The sequence below is a fragment of the Amyelois transitella genome, chromosome 28 (assembly GCF_032362555.1).
Source record: "Amyelois transitella isolate CPQ chromosome 28, ilAmyTran1.1, whole genome shotgun sequence".
Lineage (NCBI taxonomy): Eukaryota > Metazoa > Arthropoda > Insecta > Lepidoptera > Pyralidae > Amyelois > Amyelois transitella.
The window spans coordinates 680148-692617 of NC_083531.1; the positions used below are offsets into that span (position 1 = coordinate 680148).

Below are 12470 nucleotides of genomic sequence, written 5' to 3' on the forward strand. Positions count from 1 at the left end.
CGGGACCTCCGGTGTCACAGACAAGCGTACTACCGCTGTGCCGCTGTGGCCGTTATTATAATATAGAAATTAGATCAAATAGAAGTAGCGTCGGTGGTCGAATTAGTAAGGTGCCTGGTTAGAATGCGTGTTGCGCAGAAAGGCCACAGGTTCAAATCCCACCTCGGCCGTGTACCAACAATGACTATATTCGAAGTTTACATTAGTTTTAATACTAACCGATGCTCTTACGGTGAGGAAATACATCGTGAGGAAACTTGCACATTCAGGCAACTGGATGTGTGTGTGTTGCGGAGGTCAGACGGGAGTCGCTTCGTGTAAAAACCTGACTCACCCAATCCAGGATCCCATGGTCATGGGCTTACCCCGGGCTCCTCTCCAGAGTGGTGAGGAATGCAAAACCGGCACTAAAGCCGGGAGAGGAAGGAGATATTAGCAGTAGATATATGAGACTTATGTTGACGTAAAATGATCCAATCTTGAAAACAAAGGTAGACTAAGTTTTGCATGAATAAATAAAAACTGTAAAGGTGGACTAAGTTCTGGATAAAATGCGCCGTATATGTGTGTGCCGTGTGGTTACCGGCACCAATACAAAAAAGAATAGGACTACTCCATCTCTTTCCCATGGATGTCGTAAAAGGCGACTAAAGGATAGGCTTACAAACTTGGGATTCTCTTCTAGGCGATGGGCTGGCAACCTGTCACTATTTGAATCTCAATTGTATAATTAAGCCGAACAGCTGAACGTGGCCATTCAGTCTTTTCAAGACTGTTGTCTCTGTCTATCCCGCGAGGGATATAGACGTGACCATATGTATGTATTCTTCTACACACGCGCTTTGGAAGCGGCAGTAGTTATAATTAGATTTAAGTGATGTGACGTCAATAAGTTTATTTTACATACATACATATCATCACGTCTATATCCCTTACGGGGTAGACAGAGCCAACAGTCTTGAAAAGACTGAAAGGCCACGTTCAGCTATTTGGCTTAATGATAGAATTGAGATTCAAATAGTGACAGGTTGCTAGCCTGTCGCCTAAAAAAGAATCCCATGTTTGTAAGCCTATCCCTTAGTCGCCTTTTACGACATCCATGGGAAAGAGATGGAGTGGTCCTATTCTTTTTTGTTTTATTGGTGCCGGGAACCACACGGCATTAAGTTATATAAGTTTATTTTTATTTTTTTTAATAAGTGATACCTTGTATCTAATTTTGAAAATAAATCTATTCTATTCTACGTGTGTGCAGGTGTACGTGCGGCACCCCGAGCTGGCGGCCGCGAAGGCCAACCGCGACTTCGTGCTGCGCGCCGTGTGCTCCGCCGTGGACGCCATCGCCGCCGCCGCGCACGGCCGCCCGGCGCCTGCGCACGGTGCGTTGCTTTTATCTATCTATACTAATGTTGTAAAGCTGAACGGTTTGTTTGTTTGAACGCGCTAATCTTAGGAACTACTGGTTTGAATTGAATTATAATTTTTGTGTTGAATAGACCATTTATCGAGGAGGGCTTTAGGCTGTATAACATCACGCTGCAACGAGCAAAGTAATAATGGAATATGTGTAAAAAAAACGGGGAAAATTATTCATCTTTGAGGACTTCAATGATGCCCAAAATTACTATTTCACGCAGATTATCCGTCGCGAGCACAGCTAGTATATATATTCATATTTATTGGTCTTAAAAATTTGGAATGAAACTAATGACTTAGCAACCCTTTACAGGTAATTCAAAAAAGCGGTAATACTAACGACCCGCCCCGGCTTCGCACGGGTACCATATTATAAACATATAAACAGTCATCTTGAATCACTCTTCCATCTATAAAGAACAAGTGCATCAAAATCCGTTGTGTACTTAAGGACAGATGCGGAGAGCAACTTTGATTTAACTAGATACTATTACTAACATTTGCCGGGAACTTTGCTTTCATGGGTATAATGGATCTAGTACTTTTGTAATAAAAGCGTAACAAACAAACAAAATGATCTCTGACCTAAGCTCATAAAAGAATTGATCAAAAGGTTTAAAAAAAAATTGGCGCGATTGTTATTTTTTTTTTCCAATTCGGTTGTACAAAACCCCGCCAATTCGAAATTATGCCCCGTTTGTATTAAAAAAAAAACTAATATATCGTAAGCGGATGTAACTGGCCACTTGTGAAAACAAAAAACACAATTTTCACATGTTTAAATTTAAATGAATGAATGGAATTGGAAAAAAAAAATGACAATCATTGTTCGCAGTTAAATTGTCTTGAAAATACAATGTTTTTGTTCAATTATTTTTAGTCTTTTTGCCTATTGTTTTAAGTTTTTATTGTGTAGTGATTATGAAGCGCGTACTACATTACAACGCTTGTTAGCAAAATATTAAAATAATTCTGTGTTGTGTTATATCAATAATATTGTTGACGTTTCTTTATTGTTAAGATTTTTATTTGTTTTCCAAAAAGTTTTAAGTTTCTTTGAATTCTATAATTTTAACGCGTTTCCCATATAAGTATTCATAATTATAGTGCATAATTATAATGTCAATAAACACACATTAACTCAGTGGTCGGACTAAATTCCTTTTTTATAACGTTTTGGTGTAAAATATAAATTTGTACTATAACATTGTTTTTTTTTTCAGGTAACAATCGCGCTCCGGTCGAGGGCCCCGGGGAATTGGCCCAAGCGCTCGACGATTTTGATGTAAGTATCGTAGGTCGATTTTAATTTATTTCTTTATTAAATATTAACGAAATAGTCGCTTAGAAATATGAAATTTGGTGCTTAATCCGTTTTTTTAAAATAATACATACATAAAATCGCGCCACTTTCCCGGATGGGTAGGCAGAGACTACCTCTTTCCACTTGCTCTCTGCATACTTCCTTCGCTTCATTCGCACATTCATAACTCTTCACCCAAGCTCGGCGGTTTCGGGTACATAATAGTTCTTAAAAAATTAAGCTCAAAGATTCCGTTACATACAGACATACATACATACATACAACCCAAGCTAATAAAAGCGTAGTAAAAAAAGGGGTTAATAATAGTACTTAAAATTTAAGTGACTTCTGGGAATGTAGGTAGGTGTCTTATTTTGAGTGGGCGTTTAATTAATGCGTTATTTTTATTTGCAAAGGTTACAATGATGTAACATTTTATCTTTATATGTCATTTAAGATTTTTAACAACGATAACAGAATTTCGAATCTTGTAAAATTTTAACCTACAAATGTAATAATTTCTTCTTTTTTTGTACATAAAAGGAGCGCATGGTGATGGAACCGCTCGCTTACTCGGAGCTGCGCACGCGTCCGTCGCTTGAAGAAAGGCTGGAGTCCATCATTTCTGGCGCAGCACTGATGGCTGATAGCTCTTGCACCAGGTAATATTACATACATACATATAATCACGTCTATAGCCCTTGCGGGGTAGACAGAGCTAAGTCTTGGAAATACAGATAGGCAACATTCAGCTGTTTGGCTTAATGATAGATTTGAAATTCATATATAGTAATACGATTCTAGCCCATCGCTTAAAAGAAGAAAACCCCAAGTTTATAAGCCTATCCCTCAGTCGTCTTTTACGCCATCCATGGGAACGAGATTGAATAATGTTTGTTTGTTTGTAATATCTTTATTGCATAGAAATTTGTATAGTAACAAGAAAATAGTAAGTACATAGTTATAAAAGAAACAAATCACTTGCAATGGCGGACTTTCCATGACCATCATGGAATAAGTCACCACTGGAAGATATCCGCTCTTCCAGTCAACCAAACCAAACAAATAAAGTTTTTTTTATGTTTTTTTGTTTATTATTATAGGGACGAGCGTCGCGAGCGCATAGTGGCGGAGTGCAACGCGGTGAGGCAGGCGCTGCAGGACCTGCTGCACGAGTACATGACCAACGTGAGCGCGGCATTCATTTTTAATTCATACATACATACATGCATGCATGCATACATACATACATACATACATGGATACATACATGCATGCATGCATGCACGCATACATGCTCGCATACAAACCTGCAAATATACATACATGCATATGCATGCATACACATACATGCATACTTACTTGCATACATACATGCATACATATACATACACACATGCATACATGCATATACATACAAATAGCTGAGCGTGGCCTATCAGTCTTTTCAAGGCTGTTAATCTCTGTCTACCCCACAAGGTATATATACGTGACCATATGTATGTATGTATGTATGAACTTTTTATTTTGGTTGACTGGAAGAAATCCCGATTGGGATAAGTACGCCATTGTACATATTCTTCTATATCCGATGACTGTTCTGTTTTTGTTATATTTATTTTTATTTGCAATAAAGAGTTTACAAACAAACAAATTCGTAATGTAAACCCGTGTTCACCGTTCCCAGGCGGGCAAGCCCGAACAATCGGAGGGCTTGGAGCGCGCCATCGAGAACATGTGCCGCAAGACGCGCGACCTCCGCCGGCAGCTGCGCAAGGCTGTCGTGGACCACGTCTCAGACAGGTATGTTTATATATGTATTTACGAATGTTATGAATGTGGATGAAGCGAAGGAAATATGCAGAGAGATCGTGGCAAGTGGAAAGAGGTAGTCTCCGCCTACCCCTCCGGGAAAGAGGCGTGATTTTATGTATGTATATGTATTTACTAATATTTAGTAGTTTGTTCCGCCGCTTCTTCTGCATGCGCTTTGGAAGCGGTAGTAGTATAATTAGATTTAAGTGATGTGACCTCAATAAGTGATACCTTGTATCCAATTTTGAAAATAAATCTATTCTATTTTATTCTATTCTATTCTATTATAAAGCTGAAGTGTTTGTTTGTTTGTTTGAACGCGCTAATCTCAGGTACGAATGGTTGGAATTGAATCTTTTTTTGCGATGTATAGAACATTTATCGAGGAAGGCTAAGGAGCAAAGAGAATGTGTAAAGAAAAACGGGTAAAATTATTTATCCTTAAGGGCTTCAATGATAGCAAAATAACTTCCACGCGGACGTAGTCGCGGGCACAGCTAGTAAATATATAGGTATACTAGCTGTGGCCTGTATAATATATATATATATATATAAGTATGTATACATATATATGATGAGCTAGCAACGTGTGCTAGCTCATCGCCTAAAAAAAGAATCCCAAGTTTATAAGCCCTTAGTCGGCTTTTACGACATTATAGGCGTGATTATATGTTATGTTTTCTATAAATATAAATAATTAAGTAACTTATTTTAGTCTTAGTAACGCAAATACATATATGCCGTGTGGTTCCCGGCAATGGCGTGTGGTTCACGGCACCAGTACAAAAAAGAATAGAACCACTCCATCTCTTTCCCATGGATGTCCTAAAAGGCGACTAAAGGATAGGCTTACAAACTTGGGATTCTTTGTTAGGCGAAAGGGTTTTCAAATTCAAATAGTGACAGATTGCTAGAACCTGTCACTATTTGAATCTCAATTCTATCATTAAACCAAATAGCTGAGCGTGGCCATTCAGTCTTTTCAAAACTGTTGGCTCTGTCTACCCCGCAAGGGATATTGACGTGACCATATGTATGTATGTATACATATAAACAACATATTTCTTGTTTGTCTACAGTTTCTTGGAGACCAATGTGCCTCTGCTGGTGCTGATGGAAGCCGCCAGGAACGGCAACGAGAAGGAAGTGGAAGAGTACGCGCTCGTGTTCACAGAACACGCCAACAAATTGGTGGAGGTACGTGGGGATTTTTGTATCTATACTTACTAATATTATAAAGCTGAAGAGTTTGTTTGTACATACATACATACATATGGTCACGTCTATATCCCTTGCGGGGTAGACAGAGCCAACAGTCTTGAAAAGACTGAATGGCCACGCTCAGCTATTTGGCTCAATGATAGAACCGAGATTCAAATAGTGACAGGTTGCTAGCCCATCGCCTAAAAGAGGAATCCTAAGTTTATAAGCCTATCCCTTAGTCGCCTTTTACGACATCCATGGGAACGAGACGGAGTGGTTCTATTCTTTTTTGTAATAGTGCCGGGAACCACACGGCACACACGGAGTTTGTTTGTCTGTTTATTTATTTATTTATTTGGAAGACCAACAACCGTTTACAAAAAATAGCGTCATATATGTAAAACAAATGGTCATTTATAGGTCCTCACAGATACAAAACACTAATACAATGTTTGTTTGTTTGTTTGAACGCGCTTATCTCTTTTATTATATGAATGTTTCCGTCTATCCCACTAATTGAAACATCTACAATTTTTTTAAACATGTTTAATTTTTAGCTATTATTTAACTATGTTACTACAAAATATAGTAAGAGCACAATTCGCCATCTTGGGTCTTGGGCAGAGAAGAGACAGACCACAGACAAACAATAACTTAGAAATAGTCAATCACAGACTTGAGTGTTGCCAATATGAATGTGCTTATTTCTAACACAGACAACTGTTGTTTATATATTTTCTTTATTTATTTATTTGTATTTTACGTATATAATTGTTGTGTCTTAAGGATAATTCTAGTAAAAGAACTGTTGTTCACCCTTGCCTCAATTTTGTTTAAGATCCTCTTACTGTCAGGTTGGCTGGAAGAGATCCCACTTAGGGATAAGCCCGCCTTTGTACTGTACTGTTTTTATTTGTAATGTACTCCTTTAGTGAACAATAAAGCATTTACTTACTTACTGATTTTTATCTTTGTTTCAGGTGGCCAATTTGGTGTGCTCTATGTCAAACAACGAAGATGGCGTCAAAATGGTGCGCCACGCCGCCGGCCAGATCGAGGCTCTGTGCCCGCAGGTAATGGAATAGGTTTATTTTCAAAATTAAATACACACTCAGGTGTCACTTATTGACGTCACATAATTCATTCATTCATATAGTCACGATTATATCCCTTGCGGGGTAGAAAGAGCCAAAAGTCTTGAAGAGACTTGGTAGGCCACGTCCAGCTGTTTGGCTTAATGATAGAATTGTGATTCAAATAGTGACAGGTTGCTAGCCCATCGCCTAAAACGAGAATCCCAAGTTTATATCCCTTAGTCGCCTCTTACGACATCCATGGGATATGAGATGGAGTGGTCCTATTCTTTTTTTGTATTGGTGCCGGGAACCACACGGCACGGTATGTATTGTTATGTTTAATAAAGTGTTTACAAACAAACGAAACGATTGAATCGTTGACAGGTGATCAACGCGGCCCGCGTGCTCGGCGCCCGCGCACGCTCCCGCGTGGCGCAGGAGAACGCGTCCGCCTTCGCGCGCGCGTGGGAGGCGGCCGTGCGGCTGCTCACCGACGCCGTGGACGACATCACCACCATCGACGACTTCCTGGCCGTCTCCGGTGAGGGAACTATGTATATTTACCATGGATGTGACTATGTGTGACATGGATCCCAAGAGGCGACTGAAGGATAGGATTATATAGGTACTTGGGATTTTCTTCTGGGAACTATATTTCTTGGTGATTTTAATCGACTTCAAAAAGGAGGTAGTTCTCAATTCGACTGTATTTACAATAAGGCTGTTTTAGAAAGTTTCTTAGCGGTTTCTGATAAGGCTGAGACACTTCGTTGTTTGGCGTAAGTATGAAACGCGTCCGCCTTCGCCCGCGCGTGGGAGGCGGCCGTGCGGCTGCTCACCGACGCCGTGGACGACATCACCACCATCGACGACTTCCTGGCTGTCTCCGGTGAGGGAACTATGTTTATTTCTTGGTCATTTTTAATCGACTTCTAAAAATAGGTAGTTCTCAATTCGACTGTATTTTTTATATAGCAATGCCTGTATTAATTGTTGTTTCCTATAAAGTTAACGTGTTTTCATGGCGGTTTCTGATAAGGCTAACAAGTTACTTGATTGTTTCTGGCAAGGCTGAGATACTTCTTGCTGGTTCCTTTTGAGTAAGCCTCAATTATTGTTTGAGAATATGCCGTGAGGCTTTTGATAGACGCAGTAGGAGATATCACCACTATTGACGACTTCCTGGCTGTCTCCGGTGAGGATTGTATATTTCTTAGTCATTTTTTAACGACTTGAAAAAGGAGGTAGTTCTCAATTCGACTGTATTTACAATAAGGCTGTTTTAGAAAGTTTCTTAGCGGTTTCTGATAAGGCTGAGACACTTCGGTGTTTGGCGTAAGTATGAAATGCGTCCGCCTTCGCCCGCGCGTGGGAGGCGGCCGTGCGGCTGCTCACCGACGCCGTGGACGACATCACCACCATCGACGACTTCCTGGCTGTCTCCGGTGAGGGAATTATGTTTATTGGTCATTTTTAACCGACTTAAAGTTCTAAATTCGACTGTATTTTCTATAAGGCAATGCCTGGTTAATGTTGTTTCCTATTAGGTTTACGTGTTTCTAGGCGGTTTCTGATAAGGCTATGATACTTCGTTGTTTTTCGTAAACGTTCGTTTCGCGCGCGCGTGGGAGGCGGCCGTGCGGCTGCTCACCGACGCCGTGGACGACATCACCACCATTGACGACTTCCTGGCTGTCTCCGGTGAGGGAACTATGTATATTTACCACGGATGTGACTATGTGTGACATGGATACCAAGAGGCGACTAAAGGATAGGATTATATAGGTACTTGGGATTTTCTTCTGGGAACTATATTTCTTGGTGATTTTTAAACGACTTCAAAAAGGAGGTAGTTCTCAATTCGACTGTATTTTCTATAAGGCAATGCCTGGTTAATGTTGTTTCCTATTAGGTTTACGTATTTCAAGGCGGTTTCTGATAAGGCTGACAAGTTACTTGGTTGTTTCTGGCAAAGCTGAGATACTTCTTGCTGGTTCTTCTTGAGTAAGTCTTAATTTTTGTTTGAGAATATGGCGTGAGGCTTTTGATAGACGCAGCAGAGGATATCACCACTATTGACGACTTCCTTGCTGTTTCCGGTGAGACAACTATGTATATTTCTTGGTCATTTTTAATCGACTTCGAAAAGGAGGTAGTTCTCAATTCGACTGTATTTACAATAAGGCTGTTTTAGAAAGTTTCTTAGCGGTTTCTGATAAGGCTGAGACACTTCGTTGTTTGGCGTAAGTATGAAACGCGTCCGCCTTCGCCCGCGCGTGGGAGGCGGCCGTGCGGCTGCTCACCGACGCCGTGGACGACATCACCACCATCGACGACTTCCTGGCTGTTTCCGGTGAGGGAACTATGTATATTTCTTGGTCATTTTTAATCGACTTCTAAAAATAGGTAGTTCTCAATTCGACTGTATTTACAATAAGGCTGTTTTAGAAAGTTTCTTAGCGGTTTCTGATAAGGCTGAGACACTTCGTTGTTTGGCGTAAGTATAAAACGCGTCCGCCTTCGCGCGCGCGTGGGAGGCGGCCGTGCGGCTGCTCACCGACGCCGTGGACGACATCACCACCATCGACGACTTCCTGGCCGTCTCCGGTGAGGGAACTATGTATATTTCCCATGAATGTCGTAAGAGGCGACTAAAGGATAGGATTATATAGGTACTTGGGATTTTCTTCTGGGAACTATATTTCTTGGTCATTTTTAACCGACTTCTAAAAATAGGTAGTTCTCAATTCGACTGTATTTTGTATAAGGCAATGCCTGGTTAACGTTGTTTCCTATTAGGTTTACGTGTTTCACATTTTTTTTATTTATTCAACAGAAAACCACATCCTGGAAGACGTGAACAAATGCGTGGTGGCGCTCCAGGAGGGCGATCCTGATTCCCTCGAGCGGACCGCCGGCGCTATACGGGGAAGAGCCGCCAGGTATAACATAGATAGATAGATAGATAAAAACTCTTTATTGCACCATAAGAATAAAACGTACAAAACAACATAAAACAGACAGAGATGGTACAAAGGCGGACTTATCGCTAATGCAATATCTTCCAGTCAACCTTTGGGTGAATGGAAACATAACATAACATATAATCACGTCTAACATAATAGATAGATAAAAACTCTTTATTGCACCGTAAAACATACAAAACAACATAAAACAGACAGAGATGGTACAAAGGCGGACTTATCGCTAATGCAATATCTTCCAGTCAACCTTTGGGTGAATGGAAACATAACATAACATATAATCACGTCTAACATAATAGATAGATAAAAACTCTTTATTGCACCGTAAAACATACAAAACAACATAAAACAGACAGAGATGGTACAAAGGCGGACTTATCGCTAATGCAATATCTTCCAGTCAACCTTTGGGTGAATGGAAACATAACATAACATATAATCACGTCTAACATAATAGATAGATAAAAACTCTTTATTGCACCGTAAAACATACAAAACAACATAAAACAGACAGAGATGGTACAAAGGCGGACTTATCGCTAATGCAATATCTTCCAGTCAACCTTTGGGTGAATGGAAACATAACATAACATATAATCACGTCTAACATAATAGATAGATAAAAACTCTTTATTGCACCGTAAAACATACAAAACAACATAAAACAGACAGAGATGGTACAAAGGCGGACTTACCGCTAATGCAATATCTTCCAGTCAACCTTTGGGTGAATGGAAACATAACATAACATATAATCACGTCTAACATAATAGATAGATAAAAACTCTTTATTGCACCGTAAAACATACAAAACAACATAAAACAGACAGAGATGGTACAAAGGCGGACTTATCGCTAATGCAATATCTTCCAGTCAACCTTTGGGTGGAAGGAAACATAACATATAATCACGTCTAACATAAAATATAATTTAAAATTTGAATCTTCTGCTAAAACTATTCAAATATCTGGCTTATTCTAAACTCCTCTTTTAGTGCGATGGCTAGCAACCTATATGAATTTCAATTCTATCATTAAGCCCAGCAGCTGAGCGTGGTCTTTCAGTCTTTTGATGACTGTTGGCTCGTGACTACCCCGCCGAAATAGACGTGACTATATGTCTATCACTATCGTAATATGAGAGAGGTGTGATATGTATGGTCATATTTTTGGAAGTGGAATTGGGTAATTAAAATGGTCTAACTATTGCTCGTGGTGTGATAATATCAAACAATATTTTTTCTAAATGTTTTCTACATACATACATAAAATCACGCCTCTTTCCCGGAGGGGTTGGCAGAGACTACCTCTTTCCACTTGCCACGATCTCTGCATACTTCCTTCGCTTCATCCACATTCATAAATCTCTTCATGCAAGCTCGGCGGTTTCGGGTACTCAAAAAATTCAAAAAAATTCAAAAATTCAAAATTCAAAATTTTTTATTCATTATTATAGGATATTATTGTATCGCTTAATAATTGTCGTATGGTTTAACAACTTGGTTGACGTCAAATAAATTACTTAAAAACTAAGTTTACTGCCGCTTCCAAGGCGTCAGTGCAGAAGAAGCGGTAACAAACTGCACTGCAGCATTTTCTTCAACAACGTCAACTTCACAATATTAAATTATACTTAGAATAGAATAGAATAGAATACTTACTCTTGACCTGACCCTTTACCAGGACGTCCTTAATATTTTCTAATTGGCGTAATGTTAGTGTTTAGATAGAGGAGAGTTGACATACTATCGTTGTTCACAGGGTTTGCTCTGTGGTCACCCAGGAGATGGACAATTACGAGCCATGCATTTACACCAAGCGTGTTCTAGAGGCAGTCACCGTGCTCAGAGATCAAGGTCAGTAACTCATTTGTTGTTCACACTGTTCCTTTTTCGGAAGGCTATTACTAATCCTCTGCTGTCTGTCTGTCTGAAGGCTGTATCTCATAAACCGTGATCGCTAGAAAACTGAATTTTTATTTTTTTTTACAGAATAGGTATTTACATTTTTGTATTACTTTTCAAAATAAATAATGATTTAACAAAAAATTAATTATAAAAGGTATGTATGTACCTATGCAACAAACGTATTTTTTAAGCAATTTTTAGGTCGATTTTAATATACGACGAAAGAGGTGATGATGGCACGGAACCCCTTCATCCGCGAGGCCGACTCGCACTTGGCTGATTTTTTATTTTGTTTCATTTTAGGTGTTATATATAGTCAGTGATACGAGTACTTATATTCGTGGACTCAACGTTTATGCAAAAATCTAGCCATTCGTTCTTTGTTAAAACCGAGTCAGGTTTTGTCGTGAGGAAACCTGCACATTCAGGCAACTGGATGTGTAACCATGGATCCAATATGAGTTAGGTTTACCTGCAAAGGTTGCGGAGGTCAGATGAAAGTCGCTTTGTGTAAAAACCTGATTCACCCAATCCAGGATCCATGGTCAGAGGCATACCCCTCCTCTCCAGAGAGGTCAGATTGCAACCGGGACTAAAGCCAGGAGGAAGAAGGTATTTGTTTAAATCAGAAACTTGATTAAATCATCCAAACTCCGACATGTAATTCCACTCAATTCTGACATTTCTAAAGTTTTTCCAGTTTGTAAATGTTCCCACAATTTACATCAAAGGATTTTAAATTAATTATGCACAAAATAATGGAATT

General features: G+C 39.6%; 1 protein-coding gene across 1 annotated transcript in view; it reads left to right on the plus strand.

Moving 5' to 3' along the window:
• LOC106138105 (catenin alpha) overlaps positions 1 to 12470 on the plus strand; it is a 57998-nt gene that overhangs the window by 4356 nt on the left and 41172 nt on the right. Inside the window, exons 7-16 of the mRNA XM_013339155.2 lie at positions 1256 to 1379; positions 2640 to 2701; positions 3263 to 3381; positions 3823 to 3907; positions 4407 to 4522; positions 5614 to 5731; positions 6718 to 6810; positions 7198 to 7354; positions 9650 to 9755; positions 11559 to 11653. Coding sequence (XP_013194609.1) covers positions 1256 to 1379; positions 2640 to 2701; positions 3263 to 3381; positions 3823 to 3907; positions 4407 to 4522; positions 5614 to 5731; positions 6718 to 6810; positions 7198 to 7354; positions 9650 to 9755; positions 11559 to 11653 — 1075 coding nt within the window. The remainder of the gene's footprint in view (positions 1 to 1255; positions 1380 to 2639; positions 2702 to 3262; positions 3382 to 3822; positions 3908 to 4406; positions 4523 to 5613; positions 5732 to 6717; positions 6811 to 7197; positions 7355 to 9649; positions 9756 to 11558; positions 11654 to 12470) is intronic.